At 56.5% G+C, this 19,478-nt stretch overlaps 8 protein-coding genes across 8 annotated transcripts in view; 5 read left to right on the top strand and 3 right to left on the bottom strand.

Annotated features, from left to right (window-relative positions):
* Positions 1–17: 17 nt before the first annotated feature.
* ACA1_159850 (uncharacterized protein) lies at positions 18–1,178 on the bottom strand (the record flags this gene model as incomplete). Its single annotated transcript, XM_004348545.1, has 7 exons — positions 18–158; positions 227–334; positions 422–490; positions 583–644; positions 723–821; positions 891–963; positions 1,095–1,178. Coding segments are annotated over 7 exons (636 nt in total), but the record flags the coding sequence as incomplete, so codon positions are not given.
* A 358-nt stretch (positions 1,179–1,536) lies between these two features.
* ACA1_159840 (CCDC49 protein) lies at positions 1,537–3,538 on the top strand (the record flags this gene model as incomplete). Its single annotated transcript, XM_004348544.1, has 4 exons — positions 1,537–1,721; positions 1,840–1,996; positions 2,084–3,330; positions 3,427–3,538. The coding sequence occupies 4 exons, from the start codon at positions 1,537–1,539 to the stop codon at positions 3,536–3,538; spliced, it is 1,701 nt and encodes a 566-aa protein (XP_004348594.1).
* Positions 3,539–3,748: 210 nt separating this feature from the next.
* Positions 3,749–5,312, top strand: ACA1_159830 (proteasome subunit beta type4, putative; the record flags this gene model as incomplete). The annotated part of the gene is made up of 7 exons (XM_004348543.1): positions 3,749–3,891; positions 4,002–4,078; positions 4,182–4,311; positions 4,549–4,614; positions 4,713–4,793; positions 4,912–5,119; positions 5,217–5,312. 7 exons carry the CDS (start codon positions 3,749–3,751, stop codon positions 5,310–5,312), a joined length of 801 nt encoding a protein of 266 aa, XP_004348593.1.
* Positions 5,313–6,067: 755 nt separating this feature from the next.
* ACA1_159820 (uncharacterized protein) lies at positions 6,068–7,819 on the top strand (the record flags this gene model as incomplete). Its single annotated transcript, XM_004348542.1, has 2 exons — positions 6,068–6,077; positions 6,201–7,819. The coding sequence occupies 2 exons, from the start codon at positions 6,068–6,070 to the stop codon at positions 7,817–7,819; spliced, it is 1,629 nt and encodes a 542-aa protein (XP_004348592.1).
* Positions 7,820–8,410: 591 nt separating this feature from the next.
* ACA1_159810 (uncharacterized protein) lies at positions 8,411–9,739 on the top strand (the record flags this gene model as incomplete). Its single annotated transcript, XM_004348541.1, has 1 exon — positions 8,411–9,739. One exon carries the CDS (start codon positions 8,411–8,413, stop codon positions 9,737–9,739), a length of 1,329 nt encoding a protein of 442 aa, XP_004348591.1.
* Positions 9,740–11,658: 1,919 nt separating this feature from the next.
* ACA1_159800 (aminotransferase, class III superfamily protein) lies at positions 11,659–14,511 on the bottom strand (the record flags this gene model as incomplete). The annotated part of the gene is made up of 9 exons (XM_004348540.1): positions 11,659–11,966; positions 12,048–12,327; positions 12,432–12,590; positions 12,681–12,854; positions 12,928–13,082; positions 13,202–13,303; positions 13,416–13,508; positions 13,614–13,730; positions 14,070–14,511. The coding sequence occupies 9 exons, from the start codon at positions 14,509–14,511 to the stop codon at positions 11,659–11,661; spliced, it is 1,830 nt and encodes a 609-aa protein (XP_004348590.1).
* A 2,708-nt stretch (positions 14,512–17,219) lies between these two features.
* ACA1_159790 (uncharacterized protein) lies at positions 17,220–17,930 on the bottom strand (the record flags this gene model as incomplete). Its single annotated transcript, XM_004348539.1, has 3 exons — positions 17,220–17,470; positions 17,555–17,637; positions 17,743–17,930. The coding sequence occupies 3 exons, from the start codon at positions 17,928–17,930 to the stop codon at positions 17,220–17,222; spliced, it is 522 nt and encodes a 173-aa protein (XP_004348589.1).
* An 884-nt stretch (positions 17,931–18,814) lies between these two features.
* ACA1_159780 (Sel1 repeatcontaining protein) overlaps positions 18,815–19,478 on the top strand; it is a gene marked incomplete at both ends in the record, with an annotated part of 882 nt that continues 218 nt past the window's right edge. Inside the window, 2 exons of the mRNA XM_004348538.1 lie at positions 18,815–18,845; positions 18,988–19,335. Of these exons, the coding sequence (XP_004348588.1) occupies positions 18,815–18,845; positions 18,988–19,335 (379 nt within the window). The remainder of the gene's footprint in view (positions 18,846–18,987; positions 19,336–19,478) is intronic.

Raw genomic sequence — 19,478 nt, 5'->3', positions numbered from 1 at the left:
CCCGTGGCGAAGAACGCCTGCAGGCCCGCCACGTAGGCCGACGTCACCACCGCGAGCATTTCCTTGTTGTTCTTCTTAAGGACCTGCTGGAGCGCGTTCAGGACGTCGCGCTCGCTGTCCTCCAGGACCTGCTTGGCCGACGACTCCTCGCGTTCGGCCTATTCACACACACACACACACACACGTCAGAAGCGTGCAGGCGCGTGCGGGTGGGGGGGGGCTGTACCTCAACCACCTTGATGGGGTTCTGCTTCTTGGCCGCCTTCTCCTTGGCGGTCTTGGCCTTCGCCGCGCCGTACGCGTCGATCTTCTTCTGGTGCTCCTTCAACAATTCCTGTTTGACAAAAGATCGCTCACTGTTAGTGCCCACGCCCATGTGCGTGCGGTGATCGTGCGTGCGTGCGGCCGTGCGTGTTCGTACCTTGGCCTTCTCGGTCTCGAGGATGTAGGCGTCGACAGCCTTCATCACTCCCCTGTCGAAGGCGCCCTCCTACGGCCACACCAATGTGCACTCGTCGGCGACATGACATAAGAACGAAGACGAAGAGAAAGAGCGAAGAGCGAAAAGAGCGAAAGCGGTACGAGGGTGCTCCTGGCGTCGCTGAAGCTGCGCTGGAATTCAGCAAAGCCAGTGACGCACTCGCCTGGTCGGGAGATGAGGTCGGTCACCTCACGGGGTCAGACGAGAACTGACGTACGCTCGGAAAGGAGAGCGAGTGTACCGAGAAGGATGGAAAGGGGATCGTCGTAGGCCGCCTTGAAGATGCGGCCCAGCTCCATCATGTTGTCGCCCAGCAGCGAACGCTCCTCATCGATGTGTGCTGCGGCAAAAAAACAAATATTAACTAAAAAATTTAATTAATTCCTCAATAAAATAAGAATGAGCGTACCCGCTTCAGACTTTTGGTAGCCGCGGCCCTTCTTCTGGATGTTCTTGAGATTCACGTTGAGCGATTCGATCACCTGTGGACGATCGCGAAAAAGATTAGCCTTGAGGAGGGGGGGGGGCGAAAGCGAAGACGACGAACTGGGAACGCGTGCCCCCCCCCGAGCGCGCCGCAACTTCAAACAAATGCAAAGAAGGAACTACGTACATTGGCGTAGTCATCTACACGCTTGCAGTTCTGGGTGTCAAGAGCGATCTTCTCCGAGGAAAAGAGTGAAAGTACTCCCTTCATGTTGCTTCTTTCGCTGGCAAGGTCGTTTTCTCTTTTTATTTGACTGAGCCAACGAAGGCCCTGGGTTGTTCTGTGTTGTCGCCGAAGCGCAACCCGCAGCGATGGCGCCTTTTGCTGTTTCTTGAAATGCACTGCATTCTTTTAACCAATCCGCTGTGGTGTAGTCGGTAACATTTATGGTTCTCACCCATGCGCCCCGGGTTCGATTCCCGGCAGCGGAACATTCCTTTTCTTCGATTTCATATTTCCTTCTCTTTCTTTTGTACGCAGAAAAAGTCGCGTTTTTTCTCTTGTATTTAAAAACTGATTTTCTTTTTAGGGTTTGATCAAATCGGCCGCATCACAAGAAGAGGACAAGATGGACTTCCTGAACAAGAAGAGCTGGCATCCGTCCAAGTTCTCCAACGTCGAGAAGGTATGGAAGGTGGAACAGGAAGCCGAAGCCGAGAGGCGCAAGATGCAGGAGCTCAAGAGGAAGCTCCAAGAGGAACGTCAAATCGAGGAGCTCAGGAAAGTCCAGAACACTGGCAATCTTCGAAGCAAGTACGTGCTCCCTCCGATTAGCCCATTCAATTGCATCTCATTCCCCTACATCGCATTTGATTTCATTCACGCCGCTGACGCAGCATGGGGCATTTTGTTCTTTAATTTGAACTGACAGACCACGACAGGAAAGGCTCGATTGGATGTACGAGGGAGCGGCTCTGCTGACCCAGACCTCGGGCGATGAGTTCCTCAAGGGCAGGGCCGCCACCGACGCACAGATCGAGCAGGCCGCCAAGCCGGAAGCCCAACAGGCCGAGCCTGCCTCGGCACAGGTGCGCGCAACCCGCACCACACGCACACACACACATACACACCAGTGCCACGCAGTCAGCTGACATACTCCTTCCACTTCGTAATAGGCTTCGGCAGGGCTGGGCCTCTTCGACAACGAGAAGAAGGTGAGCGCCGAGCAGGAGGCGTGGAACAGGATCAGGGAGGACCCGCTGCTCGAGATCAAGCGCAAGGAGAAGGAGGCCAAGGAGGTGGTGACCAAGAACCCGGCCAAGATGCAGCGCATCAAGGACCGGCTGCTGGGCATGGAGAAGGAGCGCAAGATGGCCAAGAAGCTGCGCAAGCTCGAGAAGAAGAAGGCCAAGGCGTGGCTCGACGGCAACCTGGACGGCGACGGCGGCGACGACTCAGACAAGGCGCGCCGGCGACGGGAGCGCAAGGAAAAGAAGCGGGCCAAGAAGGAGGCCAAGAGGGAGAAGAAGCGGAGCAGGAGCCGCGGCGAAGAGGAGGAGGAGAGGAGCGAGGTGGATGGCGGCGGCGAGAGGAAGAGGAGGAGGCTCGATGACGAGTCGGATGACCGCCACGCCGCGGGCGAACGCGTTGGTCACCACAAGGCCGAGCAGCAGCCGGAACGCGAGCGAGACAGGGAGAGGAGGGACGGTGAACGCAGCCGAGACCACGATCACGAGCACGGCCGAGACCGCGACAGGGGCCGGGACCGGGAGAGGGAGCGCGAGCGAGACCATCACGACAAGCACAACCGGGATCGCGACGGAAGGAGGGACAGGGGTCGCGACAGCGGCCGAGACAGGAGGGACCGGGACAGAGAGCACGACAGGGAGAGGGACAGGGACGGCCGTAGGAGAGACAGGGAGGCGAGGGACGACAGGGACGGAGAGGACCGGAAGCGCAGCAGGAGCTCTCCCGAGTCGACGGCCGCCAACGGCGACAGCAAGCCAGCGGCGTCAGCTTCGGCGTCGGCGTCAGCTTCGAGCGAGCACCAGGAGTACGTGGAGAAGAAGGCGCGGGAGGGCTACGGCCTGGTGACGGCCGCGGGCGAGCGCGCGTCGGCGACCATCATCGCGCCGCAGAAGGACCTGGTCCAGGTGCAGAAGGAGGCCGCGGTGCAGCGGAAGCGCGAGCGGGAGGAGCGCGAACGCGAGGCCAAGGCCCGACGACAGGAGCGGATTCAGCGCGAGCGCGAGCTGCGCGGGCTGAACGAGGAGGACCGCCGGCGCAAGCTGGAGGAGATGCAGCAGGACGCCGGGCACAACGAGGAGCGGCGGATGCGCAACCTCAAGACCTACAGCGACACCAAGTCCAAGGAGGAGAAGGACTACGAGAGCCGCAAGGGCGACGATCTCACCTTCCTCAAGTACGCCAACCTTTCTTTCGTAACCTTCGTCTCTTTCTCTTGCTTTTACGTGAGCGATTGCTGACTCGTTCGCCTTCTCCGCGTAACACAATGCAGCAACGTGCAAAAGGAGGCCTATGGCGTGGCGAACATGGAAGACCGACTCAAGCGTAACGCCCACTTCAGGTACCGCGGCAACCTCGACGAGAGCAACACCTTCCAGAAGTGAAGCCTCAGTTGTATTTCACACTCACCATCTAGGGCTGAAAAAATGAGTTTATAAATGATTTTTTCATGCTGACGTCATCCGCTCTGTTAATTTTTCACCGCCCAACTCACGCTTTGCTGTGTGGCGTGTGGCTGTGCTGGCGATCGCGCGAGCATCGAAACAAACAAAAGACAAAAGCAATCAATTAGAGAAGATAGATAGATAGAGAAGATGCAGCACCGCTTCACGAATGCCCCCTCTTATGGATTGGACTTCTCCAACTCGCTCGACCCGTGGAAGGACATGAAGCAGCTGTGGACCGAGGCTGCGGCTGACAAGATCGCCCCCGTCACCGGCCCAAGCACGAGGACCCTGTACGTCACTCCATTTACTTGTCACGCGTAATCGCGATGCTGCATTGATTCCTTTGAATGCCCCCTAGATCTCTCCAATCTAATTCGCTATCTCAACTGTTTGCATCTAGGGACCCCATTACCACTGGTACCTCGGTGCTTGCCATCCAGTACAAGGACGGCGTGATGCTTACTGCCGATACTCTTGGTACCCTCCTGCCTGGATGCCCTCTTATCTTGCACAACGTCGCGACAGATCTGAGCGTGAAATCGAGTGTTTTGCCGCTCACGCTTGCGCAATCATGCCACAGTGTCGTACGGTTCGCTTGCTCGATTCCGATCGTGCTCGCGCATCAAGAAGGTGGGCGAGTACACCATTCTGGGTGCCTCGGGCGAGTACTCTGACTTCCAGTCCACCTCGGTCATGCTTGACGAGCTCATGTACGCCCCCATACCTCTTCCTCCCCACCCCCAGCGTACACAGCCGCGAGGTGAAGACCATCCACACACCGCTACAAACACAGCCACCAGTGGATGATGTTGAATCATGATGTTGCAGTATGACAACTCCCGTGAGTAGAACATTCGCAACTGACACACCACACTTCCGGCTCCCACGCTACTCACGCCTGCTTGGCCGTTTGCCTTGTCTAACTATACACCTACTCTCGTTTATAGTGATCGGGATCACGCCTATGAGGACGGCGCCAAGCTGCACCCGCACGAGATCTTCTCTTACCTGGGGTATGCAGTCCTCTCTCTCTCTCTCTCCACACACACGGTATACATTTCCTTTATTCGTCTCCCGCGCTAACACACACCATCGCCAAACGTTTCCTCAGTCGCGTCATGTACGGCCGACGCAACAAGTTCGACCCTCTCTGGAATCAGTACATCCTTGCCGGCTTCCGCGATGGCAAGAGGTACCTCTTTTCTCTATGCCGTGTTTCATTGGTCGTGTCGTGTGTGTCGTGTGCGTTGCATGCGTGTCATGTGGACTGGTCACCAGCTGGTTATTTACCTTCCGTCGTGGCGCAATAGCTTCCTCGGTCAGGTGGATCTCTACGGCACGGCTTTCCAGGACAGCACCCTCGCCACGGGCTACGGTGCGCACATCGCCAGGCCATTGATGCGCAAGGCCTACAGGCCCGACCTCTCCGAGGAGGAGGCGCGAAAGGTGCTGGAGGATTGCATGCGCGTGATGTTTTACCGCGACGCCAGGACCATCAACAAGATCCAGCTGGCCAAGGTTCGCTCCCCCATTCCCTCCCCAGCACAGCCACAGCACACATCGCGCTGATATATTGGTTTTCTTATCTTTGTTTGTTTCTAATCTCTGTACCTAGGTGACGGCAGAGGGTGTCGTCGTGTCGGAGCCCTACTCGCTGGCCACTGAGTGGACGTACAACGAAATTGCCCTGGGCTACCCGCGACCCGAGTAAACAGAGACTCAGAGATGCGCGGGCAATCATTACAGCACCGCTCGAGCGAAGGCCTTGCCGCCATCGTCAGTCCAGACCGCGACGCGCGAGTGTCTTCTTCTTCTCCTCCTCCTCTCCCGCCTCTCCCTCCGTTTGTCTGTCGTTTCTGTCCCATAGTCGTAGTCACCACTAAACACCTGCACAAATTCATTCATTCGCTTCACTCGCTTCATCAAGCCAGGGTCCGTGTGCGATCCCCCTCCGCTCTTCGCTCGTGTTGCGTTGTGTGCTTTCCTTGTGAGGCCAATTCTGCCGTTCCCTCCGCTGAGGTGACCACGGGGTCAGACGAGGCGCGTATCTCCTTTGCTTGGGCTTGGCACCCGATTAGCGCGCGTGAGGGCGACTACCGCGGTACCCGCCACACGGGTGCGGCCGCGCGCAATGGCTCTCCTGGAGAGAGGAGGCCGTGGAGGGGGGGGGGTGCCGTGAACGAGGCCCAAGGCGCCCTGGAGCTTTCCTGTTGTTTCTCGTTAGCTTTCGCGTCAAAGGGGATTGGCGCAGTCGGTGAAGCTTGTCGCCGCCGCACCCAAAGCCAGTACACACACCGGAAGTGACCGTGGGCGAGGCCTGCGCTCGGGCTCAAGCACAACCACAGCACACGACCAGCTCGAGTCGTGAGGAGACACCAAACAAACGCTTTCTTCGGGCCAGCCCGAACACTTCCCTCCCATTTCCACACACGACCAGTTACGAGTAACGAACCAAAGCTGTGCGACATGACCACTCGTTCATCTCCTTCCTCTCCGTCACACACTCGGCCGACTTCTTCTTCTTCTTCTACATCTCCGACGTTGTCATCTTCTTCGGCATCTTTCTCTGCATCATCTTCATCTTCGAACAATCTGTCAGGGGCCGACTCCACAGGCCTCGTTCCCGCCACGTCATCGTCGTGGGCGGCCCTGCTGACCACCGGCGCCAGGGGAGAGCGGGAGAGCCTCTTCGGCTATCTGCAGGGCCTCACCTCGAGCCCGCGCGTCACTGACGAGGAGCAGCGCGAGCGGGAGCGACTCTACCGCCGCCTGGTCAAGCGGCAGCGACGAGCCCGCCTCCGCGGTCCCAGTCCTCCCCCCCGGCCCCCGGCATTGGGATCCCACCAAGATGAGCGAGAAAAAGAGAACGAAAGCGACGGGCTCTCCGGGATACACCCGGACGCAGTCAGAGAACGAAAGCGACAAAGAACGAAGGCGCCTGAGGCGAAAGAGCGAAGCGAGAACGGGACGGAGGCGTGGATGACCCGCGCGGCGCTGGACCATTACGGCGGGATCTACCACCCTCAGCCTAGGCCGTTCGTTCGATCGTGGACCAACACCAACTCGTCGCTCTACGCCTCCACCACGTCGCCCTCGCCGCCGTCGTCCTTCTACGACCCCGGCTTCTACGCGCCATCCTCGTCTTCGTCTTCGTCTTCGTCTTCGCTCCCGCGTCTGCCCACCACCGCCCCGGCGTTCGCTCAAAAGTCTCCGCTCGACAACGCGACACTGGTGGGTGGCCACCACCAGCCGCCGCCGCCGCCGCACTGGTCGTCCGCGGCCACTACGCCCTATCTCGGCTCGTACCCGGCGCACGCTGGCGGTTCAGGCGGCGATCAAGAGCCGCTATCGGTCGAAGCTTCTGCTTCTGCTCTTCCTCGGCCTGATCGCGCCCATCACTTTCCGCCGTCTCCTTATTCGCACCAAGATCGCAACTCCATCCATCATCCCTCGTGGGACCAGGCCCCGCGACACCAAGATCACCAGCTCTACCACCACCCGGCATCGCCGCCCTATCAGGCCGGCGCCAGCACACTGCCAACCGCGTCACGACCTCCGAACCCAGCCCCGTCGGCCAGCTCTGCGGCGACATCGACAATGGCAGCGCTTGGGCGTGACCCCGTAGCGTGCCTCGAGTGGGACTGCACTCTCGAAGACTCGCCGCTGGACCCTACAACAACGCTCGGCCACGAACTACAACAACCACCACAGCAACAGTACCACCAGCCGCATCACCAACACCAGATCCACCACCGCCAGCAACAGCAGACCTACTATCATCAGTACTCGGAGCCTTCGGCCAACGCCAGCGAAGCCGCGGTGGCGACGAACTCGTACACTTCTCGCTTCGGCCACCGAGATGAAGCGACGATGATCACCTCCGCTGAGATCTGCCGAACAGCCGCTGCACCGCCAAACATGTCGGCGACGACGGAGAGCCCGCGCGGGGGAGCGTTGACGCTGGTGGACGACGATCAAGGGCCGCGGCTGTCGCCCGGTGGCCTGGCGGACCTCCTGCTGCTCTACCCCGAGAGCGCGCGGCACGCGCTCCAGACACGAACGCAGCGGCCAACACCAACGATGACAACCACCGCGGCTGCCACGTCGTCGTCATCGTCGATGTCGGCAGCTGATGCTGCGGCGTTGCCATCGCTCGGGGTGTCGGTGCCCTCGCCGCTGTTCGCCTGGTTTGCGGGCGGACATATAAATAATAACTAAATTTAAAGATAGAGAAACACAAAAGAAAGAATTGGTAAGTGCGCCTGCTTCCTTACATGAGGCTTTGTGCAACAGGTGACGTGGTTGCACCCGCTTGGATCGGCGTATCTGGATTAGCGGACTGCCCATCCCCGCGCCAATTTTCTCCGGGGCAGCTCTCCGGCCATTGGCGGAGCGCACGTGCAGCCACCAGGCACCCAAGCAACCAACTCCGACTGACGTTTTTTTTGCGGCCGTGAGTCATCGCGTACTCATCCATCCCTCATCTTGACGAGTATCGGTCTAGCCAACATGCGCACGGTTCGCTCGCGCCAGCAATCCACTGCGCCGGTCTGCGCAAACCACTGGAAAAACGCAGAGCAGAGAAGACACCCTCAACCCTCAACACCGGCTGCATCTGGACCCTAACCAGCTGTGTCTAGAAGCCCAGGCCTAGTAGGACGGATTTGCACTTCAGCCCAGCTTCGAGACAAGCGCGTGCGCACAACGTTGAGCTCTGTTCGCCCCACCACCGGCCACGGAGCTCAAAGAACGAAAGTGATAGGCGAACGTTGAAGAGAAAAAGAACGAAGAGCGAAGCACAGAAAAAGAATGACGACGTCTACGAACCCGACGCTGGCCGAGCAGCTGGCTGCTGCTGCAGCCGCAAGTCGCGAGCCGACCCTGGGCGAACTGTTCTTGCGAGGTGCGGGGTCGGTCCAGGGCGATATTCAGTCGTTCCTGCGCCAGCTGGCCACAAGCCCGCAGGCCGCCTCTGAGGCCGAGAAGGAACGCGAACGGAGGGAGAAGCGCGGTCTCCGCAAGCGCAAGCGACAGCTCATGGCCGCCTCCGCCGCCAAGACCGCCGCGGCCGCGGCCACCTCCCCGCCCGCTCAGTCGCGAAAGAACGGAAGCGGTCCGTCTTCGGCTTCTTCGAAGAAAGCGAAAACGACAAAGAACGAAAGCGACAGACCACGACAAGCGAAGACCGCAGCGAACTTGGCCTCGGCGGCCCCGACACCGGTCCACCCCAGGCCTACAACGGCCCCAGCCGCGACCACCACCTACCCGCCGTCGGCCCCGACCACGCACCAGCCGTGGCCCGTAAGACCTCCGCCGCCCGTGCCGACGACCACGACGACGCGCCATCACTCGCTGCCGCTCATCTGCGCCGATGCGCAGTGCGACTGCAGCGGCGTGCACGACCCGGCCGCCGTGTCGACACAGAGCCTGTGGAAGTCGCGCGAGTTCGAGCACAGCCCCAACACCAATAACACCTACCTCGTGCCCACGCTGGCGTCATCTTCGTCATCGTCGTTCCTTGTCGACCCGTCCATCTCGCCGCACTTGCCCTCGGCCTCTTCGTCGTCGTCGTCGTCGTCGACGCTGTCCTCGCCCGTCTTCTCGTCGACTACCACATCGACGTCGAACTCGATGTCGCTGCCGCCGGTCCTGTCGTGGGTCGACAGCTTCTTCAGCTCGCTGGGCGAGATGGCCGACCTGGTCGAGCCCAGCAGCAGCAGCGGCTGCATTGCGATGGCTCCACCCTGCGCCACCACTTCCACCACCACCTCTTCCACACTACTCTCCTACTCCTCCGCTCCGTCGCTCCGCCACCTCTACCCGGCCATCGATGATTGGCCCAGCCCGCACTACCCCAACCACCAGCACCAGCCCCAACACCATCACCATCAACCCGACTACACACCACAGCGCAGCCCAATCACCGACCTTCTCTACTCGTCAACGTCGTCGTCATCTTCGTTGCATCACGCGCCTACGTGGCAAAGCGAGTCGTGGAGCAGCCCACCAGCACCACCACCACGTGATCAACACACCACCGCGGGGTGCGATTGCTGCCCTGCACCGCTGGCGGTTGCGGTTGGCGTGAGTTCGCCCTATCCTCCGGGCTGGTCCTGGCTTAGTGGTGGTGGTTGGTGATCAGACAGGAAGATGGTCAGATTATCACAAGCATGCCGTGCATTAAATATTTATCCTTCTCTGGCGAATGGCGAAGACACCGAAACCGCCCGTAAAGTTCGTTGTCTCCTTTCTGGGCAGTTGCAGTGCACCCACAGACCAAAGCCAAAACAACGCACTCACTCGTGTGTAGGTGAGATTGACAAAGTGGGAGTTTTAAAACAAAAAAGAGGGATGTTCCGCTGCCGGGAATCGAACCCGGGGCGCATGGGTGAGAACCATAAATGTTACCGACTACACCACAGCGGATTGGTTAAAATGATGCATCACCAGGTAGGGAAGCAGGGCCGAGACAGTTGTATAGGCCCTTGACTGTGACTTTGCATGCCCCTCCAGGAGTTAGCATGCTCACTTGTGACCTGTCAGAGTGGGCATGTACTGCTACTTGCCCAAGATTGTTAGCAGATCAAGGATATTGCTATTTGCCTTCACTAGGAGAAGTCACTTGCCCTGCTTGCTGTGCACTTTTGTGGCATGCACATTTTTTTATGTGCAAGAGTTGGTGTTAGGATTCAGAACCCAGAACAGCACATCACCATCAGCCAAGCAACATCAGGTGTGTGCACATGGCATGTCCCATCCACTTCCTAGAGGTTTCAGTCATGGTGCCACATACAGCATAACAAAACACCAACTGGTTGACTGTGGGGCACACACCAAGGAGCCAAGTGACTTTCACTTCAAAGAATGCAGTTGCTGTTCTTGCTTGAGGTGGCTGTTTCTTGAGTGGGGTCTCCTGCTCTTGATTGGTTGTTTTTTTTTGTTTTTTGTGTGGCACAGCAGTCACATACATGTCCCTCAAAAACCACCCCAGTTGGTCTGCCACTAGTTTCATTTACAAGTACACATGGTGGTGCTCATACTGCAGATGAGAAGGAGTTCACAAAAAAGGGTCTGTGACATGTTTTCACTAACTATCTGGCACCTTTTTCATGAACACTTGGTTTGTGGGTGATTGGCTTCCATCTTGCCATTGCCACAGAGAATACCCATGAGTCAAGTGGCTGGCTCAATTCTTGCCATTGGTCTCCTGGAGTCACCACAGGCCCTGGGGTGGTGTTTTTCCCCTTTATGTTGTCACAGGGTGCAGTTGGGCTGCTGCACCTTTGCAACACCCTCCTGTACTGGAAGGGATGTGGGGGACAGCATCAGCAAGTGGTGTTGGCTTGCTCTGGCAGTCATACTTGAGGTTGTCAAGCAGGGTGGAGTGTGTGAATGCCACCCTGGGAGGTACATGGTGTTATAAAGTAAGAAAAACTGGAGACAACCACAAAAAAACCTGTGCAACCAAAGCACCAGGACAACCACCATGAACACCAACCAACCATGAACCATGTTGTGAAAAATCCCAACAAAACCTGAGTTCACATAGTTCAGAACAAGCAACAGGTATTTGCAGGTGTAGGACTTTTGACTTGGCATGGTGAAGGCTCGGCCCTGCTTCCCTACCTAGTCAGGCATCATTTTAACCAATCCGCTGTGGTGTAGTCGGTAACATTTATGGTTCTCACCCATGCGCCCCGGGTTCGATTCCCGGCAGCGGAACATCCCTTTTTGACACACAGTCGCCTGAGGGTGTTGTGTTATTGAGGGATTTCGCCTCGCTTCTGCATCGATCGCTGCAGTACCGGATCTCTGCGAATTTGTCCTTCCATCTTCTTCGGTTGGTGAAGGTGCGGTCACACTGTGCGCACAGCTTGGCCTCCTTCCACTGCCCACGATCGAAGATTTTGAAAATCTGATCTCGCGCAGTGTTGTGGCTGGTGGCGGCTCGCTTCATCGTTGATTACTTGTGATATGATAGCAAGTTGGGGTGTGGTCGTGGTGTGCACCAAATAAAACAAAACATTTGTTGTTGTTTGCTTAACGATGAGGAATCCTTAGTACAAGCCGGGAGGAAAGTACGATGGGTCGGACCAGGCCGCAGGGAACGCACTGGTACTCTCTGTGGGCGGCAGCCCATGGCTCAGCCGGGCGTGTGGGTGGGCCGCGCCCATCGCGTCCAGCAGCGTGCGCGCCTCGGCCTGGGCCAGCACGCGACTCAGCCCGCCGCCGAGGCCGATCTGTACAGCTTCGCTGGTGGTGGAAGCCGCGAGAGCCACCGCCTGTGCGATCTCGCCCATGCTCTCCTCCAGCGACGCACTCTCGAGTTGCTCAGTCGTCGACGGGATGAACACAAACTCGTGTCCTGTACGGCACACGCACAACGCACAACGCACACGTGGGTCGTCAGAGGCCGCTTAGCTGCGCAGGCCGTAAGGTTCCATACCTTGTGCGCTGGTGAAGTGCCACGGCACCAGCAGCGCGCTCAGCTTGGCGGCCAGCGTTCGCATCTGGCCCGGCGAGAAGGCGGCAAACGAGGCCTCGTCCACCCGCCGAAAGTCGTCCCACGTCCGCGCGCACACCACAAACACGCGCTTTCCGCTCGAGCTCGAGCTCGACGATGGCTCCGATCGCGACCCATCAGTGCTGGCCTCGCTCGCGTCGCCGGCGTCGTCGCTGGTGCGCGGCCCGGCCAGGTGGGCCATAAGCCCGCCCGCGTCGCCGTGCTTGAGCAGTACCAGCACAGTCCCTGGGGAGCCAAGTTGGAATGTCAGGCATGTGAAACAGAGCGATGGGGAAGTGGCATATGTGGGGGGGGGCAGTGGTTGACCGACCTGAGGGCGCCAAGGAATGTGTCGCATTCCTCGCGGCTGACGATGAGCGCCGGCTGCACGCGCAGGGTGTTCATCTTGTTGAGCGCATTGGCCAGCCGAATGCCCTTCACGTTCAGCATGTAGCTCGAAATCATCACGCTCTGTTCCCACCTTTCCTTCAACAACCGTCGCACACGCATGCTGTGTGTATCGCGTGTGTCGTGCGTTGTGCGTGTTTCGTCTGTCGCGTGTGTCGTGTCGTGTACCAATATCTTCTGCTGGGCCAGTACGCCGAGGAAGGAATGGCCGAAGGTCTCGCGCTTCCCGCTGAACTCGATGCCCAGCATCAGGCCCACGCCCCGCACAGCCGTGAGCACTCGGGCGAAGTCCGCATCCGACGCGCGGAGCGCCTCCACACCGTCCCTCAGATACGCGCCCATCTGGGGGTGGGATTGCGTGTGTCGTGCCATGAGTTCCTGTGTGTCGTGTGTGTGTCGTGTGTGCGGTGCGTACCACTGCGGCATTGCGCATGAGTGCGCCGTCATCGGCGGTGATCAGTTCCACCGTGCGCAGGCCGATGCGGCAGCCCAGCGACCCGCCAGCGAAGGTCGAGCTCTGTTTGAAGAGGTACTCCTCCGACATGCAGTCCTCCGTGTACAATATCGCCCCTGCGACCAACACGACATGCGTCGAACTGAGATGCGCACACGCACACGCCCGCACCACCGCACACAGGACAGGCACCACCGCACACAGGACAGGCACGGCACACGCGCAAGAATCGTACCGATGGGATACATGCCGCCGCTTAGGGCCTTGGAGAGGGCGACGATATCCGGCACGATGTCGTCGTGCTGGTAGGCGAACAAGCGGCCCGTCCTGCCAAGCCCTGGTGTTCGGGCCAAAAGATATACGGAACACACACGGCACACACGGCACACGCGTGAGACAACATCATTTCTTCACCTGACCGCCACTCTAGCCTGCCCACTCGCACGTACCTGTCTGTATCTCATCGGCGATGAGGAGTACCCCGAACTGAGTGCACAGCGCGCGCACCTCGCGCAGATAACCCGCGGGAGGGACCACGATGCCTGATTAGGGTGAGTCTGGCGCCAGCTATTTATTATATAATTATTGAATTTAATAAAACATAATAAAACATAAAAATTGAATGCACTCTTGTGACGTCAGCGTACCTCCTTCGCCCTGGATGGGCTCGACGAGAAAGGCGGCGTACTGGGCGCCCTTGTCACGGGCCTCCTCGAACTTGGCGCGCAGGGCTGCTGCGTCACCGAACGCGACGAACTCGAAACCTGCTCTTGGGCGAAACGCCGCGATGAGACTGGTGGCAGAGAAGGAGAGTGCGTCGTGTGTGTGGTTGTGTCGTGTCGTGTCGTGTGTGGTGCGTGCATGCGTGGCGTCGTAAGTGTAGTGTGTGCCAGGGTGTGAGCTTGCCTTCGGCTGGCGCGCCCACGCCGTGGTACTGGGTGCGCCCGCTGGCCGAGAGAGCCCCTAGTGTCTTCCCGTGGTATGAGTTCCACGTCGAAAGCACACCTGCCCGACACACACCACCGCACACGCACCACCGCACACGCACACACGCGTCAGTCCCATAACAGGAGTCATCAGCGCAGGCAGTCGGTGAAAGGTACCGAGCCGCTGTGTGTGCGTGCGGGCCAGCTTAATGGCCCACTCCACCGCCTCCGACCCACTGTTGGCGAACATGGCGAATCGCAGTTGCCTCTGCTGCTTTGCCTCGTCGTCGTTGTTGTTGCCTTCAGCCGCGGCCGCCTTGACCAGGGCCTCAGCCAGGCGGCCGGCGCCGTCGAGTAGTGCGGGGATGGAAAAGATGGGCTCGCGCGACTGCTCGGCGGCGTGGACGACGGCCCACAGGGCGGCCGGGTGGTGGCCCAGCGGGACGCTGCCGTAGCCGGCGAGGAAGTCGAGGTAGCGCCGCCCCGTGGAGTCCTCGAGGTGGGTGCCGTCAGCCCGCACGAACCGCTTGTCGAGCCCCGCCGCGGCGTAGAGGCCGGCCAGCACCGGGTTCACGTAGCGCGCCCACAGGTGCAGTTCGCTATTTGTGTCCTCTTCCATCTTGTCTTGGGCGCAATATTATCTTTTTTTCCCTCAATTTTATAGTGGAAAATTAACGGAAAATGGGCTTTGTGGCCAAGTACAGAGCTGTCCAGCACCTCATTGTACAGATTTTGGTCAGGGCAAAGTTCTTTTTGTCAGCATCACTGCCACAATAGAAGGGCCAATTAAAACTGAGAAAATGGGCCTTGTGGCTTATTGATGGTCTTGTGTATGGCCTCTTGCATGTGAGTCTCCTCACTCCTCCATCCTATCACCCTCCTTGTCCCTATCCTTGCTGTGTTGTGGTCCTCATCCCCTTTGTTGCTGTGCTCATGGTCTTGCTGCACTAAGGTGATTACCTGTGTGACATTGGCCACAATTTAGGTTTGCATGGTTGTCATGGAGAGCTGTTTTCTCATGTTGTCAGCTGTTTCAGGGCACACTAAATTCCCACGGTTCTGTGTTCTGGGACAGTGCAATGTGTGTGCAACCTAAGTTACACACTAATGCTACCAACATGCCCAGGTGCATTTCCTGTCAGCGTCAGCAACAGGCCTCTACACTAAAACTATGTGTATCTGTCTGATCTTTTATTATCTATTTCTCACTTTTACTAAAGTCAGAGATTTAAGTTCTCTCACACTCTTTTACTACCAGAAAGACAGAAATCTAACAATTAATAAACACTTCTTGTTTTACCAACTCCTGCATCAACTACTAACATCAACAGGTTATGGCCCATGCTCTCCAGCATTATGCTAGGAATAAACAGATTGTTCAGTGTTCCCACATTGAAGTCATCAGCCAATTATCATGACTGGTTGACTCAACTAAAGATGTACCTCTATGCCAAAGATGTGTGGGTGTGCATCTGTGTCAATCCAACAGCATCCATCTTCAGAACTCCAGCCACAGTCAAGTCACCCCCTCATCATCTCCACCAGGCGTTTTCTACTTCAAGGACAAAGACAATGATGACATGTTCTCATCTGAGACCCTCTAGGACTCAGTGAGGAAGAAGGCAAACACCTGCAAAAGCATCCACAGAAGCAGAAGGAGGAGAAGCAGTACCTCCAACAAAAGTACACAGAGCCAGAGAAGCAGGTCAAGTCCAAGTCCATTGCACCCCAGTCATCATCATCATCATCAGGACCAAGATGCTGAGGTATTTGCCCACAAGTTCATCTTTCTGTTCAACAGTCAGACTCTTCAAGACCATACTCAAACTTCTGATGGCCTGTGCAACCCCCACAAGCTCCTAAAGCTTCTTCAAGAGAAATACCTACCATTAAATTAGAAGCATCTTTTCAACATTGCCTCTGGCCTACACCAACTCAAGCTTGGGCAAGGGGAGGAACTCACCATATACTTCAATCATCTCAACATCATCACAGAAGAGCTTGCACTTCATGTTGATTTGCAACAACTGAATTATGATCATGGTGATGCTGTCAGGGCTACCTGCTGAGTACCACTCAACTGTTAAACACATTGAAGTTGGTGGAGTCAACAAGCAGCTTGATAGGACCACCAGCAGGTTGCTGCTGGTCCAGTGTGAAGTAGAGCTACTTGAGACCAACAAACCTAGACCCTTGAAGGACCATGTGCTGGCAGTCTTGTCTTCTCCTGCCTCAAATCCAAGTATGAAAAACCCTGACATCAGAAAGGAAGAGGAAAAGGATCTGAAGGAAACATGGTTGGAAAATCTGGTGGTGGTGAGAAGGTTGGTGTCATCAAATGTGCATTCTGCGATTTTCCCTGGTCACTTGGCCTTGAACTGCAAGTGTGTGAATGAGATCAAGTGACTCAACAACTTTGTCAATGTTGCTGAGGTCCCCAAGTTTGTTGCCCTCTACACTTGTCATGGGCTGTGATTAGTGTGATGTCTGGTACTTCGATTCTGGCGTGTTGGTGAGTGTCACCTGCAAAGGTAATGTCCTCCATGATTTCCAGCCCATCACCCCTCACCCTGTAGTTCTGGGGGATGACTCAGTCATAGCCAACGAACTATTTGGGGCATCACCATCATTCATGGCAAGTCAAAGCATGTGGAGCTCCACAACATGCTCTTCATCCCATCCTTCAGCAAGAACCTGATCCCATCTCAGTCACTCAGGAACAATCATGTCAGTCTCCTTCACAACACCAAATGCCTCATCATCAATAAAGCCAGGGAGCCATTTCTTGAGGCAACACTAGGCTCTACCACTAGGTTCTTCCCCAACCAGAACCACCAATTTTGCCTTCACCACCCACACACCAGCTCCCAACTTCAACCTTCTTCACCACTATTTCAGCCACACATGCAAAGAGCGCCTCCACATCAAGGCCACCAACTCTCTCAGTGCCTGACCTGCATCAACAAGAAGCAACAACAACCAATAACCCATCAAGGCCCAGTACCACAATCTGAATGCCAGTTGCAGGTCCTGCACAGCAATGTTTGCAGTCCAATTCAGACACCTACTCAACAAGGATTGCACTACTTCATCACCTTCATCAATGCTATCTTGTGCTACAATGCCCCAATACAGGAAGAAATATACATTGCCCAACCAGAGGGATATGTAAATCAAAAATACACACTGGGGTGCAGGGGCATGTAAGCACAGGCAATTTGTGTACTTATTTGTTGCAGTGTTCATGCCCCTTGTTGTTTGAACAAGAAAAATAAAATAAAATAAAAACGCAAAATACTTTATATCCAGATCCCCTTGTGTGGTTCTTCAAGCTGACAAGGTTGTTGTCATGTTCAGCCCACTGCTGTTGTAGCTAATCACAATGGGGAAGTACACCATGGTGCAGTTCACATCAGCAGCAGCACCAGGACAGGGAAGGTGCTCTGGGGCAAAGGGCGCAATCACACTAAAGTGGGGGTGGTCCTTTGGCAAAAGGCCTTCCAAGGTGAAGGGCGTTTTGATCCACCAGGCGTGCAGAGAGAAGCCTGGCTGGTTTGGCTTGTTGTAGTTGACCTCAACTACAGATGGTGATGAAATGATTAGTGTTCTTAGTGATTGTTCTTGTTGCTTTGTGATCAACCAGGCATGTAAAAGTGAAGTACCAGTCCAGTTGGTGGTGTATTTGGCATTGAAGAGCATGTCATGCTTGGTTGCAACACTGCCACCAGTTGCGTCTAGGGAACAACTGGACCCTCCACATGGAAAGACTGCAAGCAAGAAAGTGGGTGGTGAGACTCCATCCCAATGGGCCAGGCCAAGTGGTCGGGGGTGGGGTATGGAGAGTGGCCACTTGAAGGCCATCAAGAAGGACAAGCACTTGAGCGGCGCCACATATGCACTGCACTCCGCTTGCAGGGTCAACAGGAACGTGTCAGGGGCCTTGGTCTGAGCCACAGATGCTGAAGCCACCAGCACAGCCACCAAAAACGCAATTGACACAATAAACACAAGCAGCACAAGAGACACAAAGTTGGTCATGGCAGGAGTGGGAGGCAGACAAAATGTAGAGCTTCAGGATACTGAAGCACAAACTTAAGCACTCCAAAGACCATGGGGGTTGGAGTTGATATTTTATCAGGGCAATGTCCCACTCACATGTCAGGCCAATGGTCCTCGCTATCTGTCCTTGTGGCCACATTGACATTGTTGGCAGTTGTCCAATCTGTTTTTACTGCTGACGCTGGTACTTCAACACAAGTGTGAATAACATTGTATTCTTGTTCAATCCATCTCCTCTCACTCCACCTTCACCTACCCCCACCACCATGTCTATCTCTGCAAGGATGGCCATCTTGCTTGTGCTAGTGGTAGTATACTTGGTTTCCTCAACACTGGCGCAACATTCCTCCTTCAATCACTCAGCCATCATCACATTCAACCCACTCCAGAGTGCAGCCAATAATTGCTTGGCGGCGCACCTGGCTGATGGTGACCTGAGCTGTGCTCTCCTGGATGGCAAGGAGGCCCAGTGCCTGAGGCCCACCTGGCCCGAGGGCTACTTCAGGAAAGGCCAAGTCCTGTTTGTGCAGTGCAACTGGCCCAAGGCACACACCTACATGATGCAGCCCAAGCTTGACTACGCCAAGGCCGCACACCTATTCCAGCTGGGGGTGGACCATGACTCGCCTGAGGCCATGTACAACCTGGTCCATGCATTCTCTACCCTCTCACTCTGTTCTTTGTTCTTCGTCCTTCGTTCTTCGTTCTTTGTTCTTTGTTCTTTGTTCTTCGTTCTTCACCTCACAGTTATGGTTGACCATGACGTGGGGCACTAGGCTGTGCTATACCAAGAGGGCCTTGGCGTGGAGAAGAACCTGCAAAAGAGTGAGAGGCTGCTGAATCAGGCCGTCACCCACCCACCCATGGACAAGCTGACCTCCTTGCCCAACATTGGTAAGTTTTCAGTCAAGTTATTCTTCTTCTCTTGTTGTGTGTGTGTGTGTGTGTTTTGCATGTGTGTGTGTGTGTGTGTTGTGTGTGTGTGTGACTGACTCAATGGTCTTAATTGTGTTCGTTTTGTTTTCCGCGCGCCCAGGTGTGGCCAATGCGCAACACGCTCTGGGCAAGGCCTACCTGGACGGCCTCTTTGGCGAAAAGAGCCTCGAGAAGGCCCTGGCGCTCATCACACGCGCGGCTGACGCCAATTACGCTCCGGCCCTCAACTCGCTGGGTGCCCTCTACGAAAGTGGCCGCCATGGAGAAGCCAAGAACGAGAAGCAGGCGCATGAGTACTACCTGGCCGCGGCCGCTCGCGGCGAAACGGTGGCGATGCTCAACCTGGCCTGTCTCTACGCCCGCGGCGCTCTGGGCGTGCCGCAGGATTTGACCAAGGCCAAGACGTGGGCCAGCCGATCCGTCGAAAACGGGAACTGGGCCGCCCGAAGTACGCTCCAAGAGCTGCAGCGTGTTGAGCAGGACCGCGAACAGGCCGGCAGACACAATCAAGCGCTGCTGGACATGATTCCCAATCCACACAAGAGACAATGTACAGTAATTCCACACACACACCACCACACCACCACACCA

This window comes from Acanthamoeba castellanii, assembly GCF_000313135.1.
Source record: "Acanthamoeba castellanii str. Neff unplaced genomic scaffold scf7180000084724, whole genome shotgun sequence".
NCBI classification, from domain to species: Eukaryota; Discosea; order Longamoebia; family Acanthamoebidae; genus Acanthamoeba; species Acanthamoeba castellanii.
This window is presented reverse-complemented; position numbering and strand designations above follow the sequence as displayed.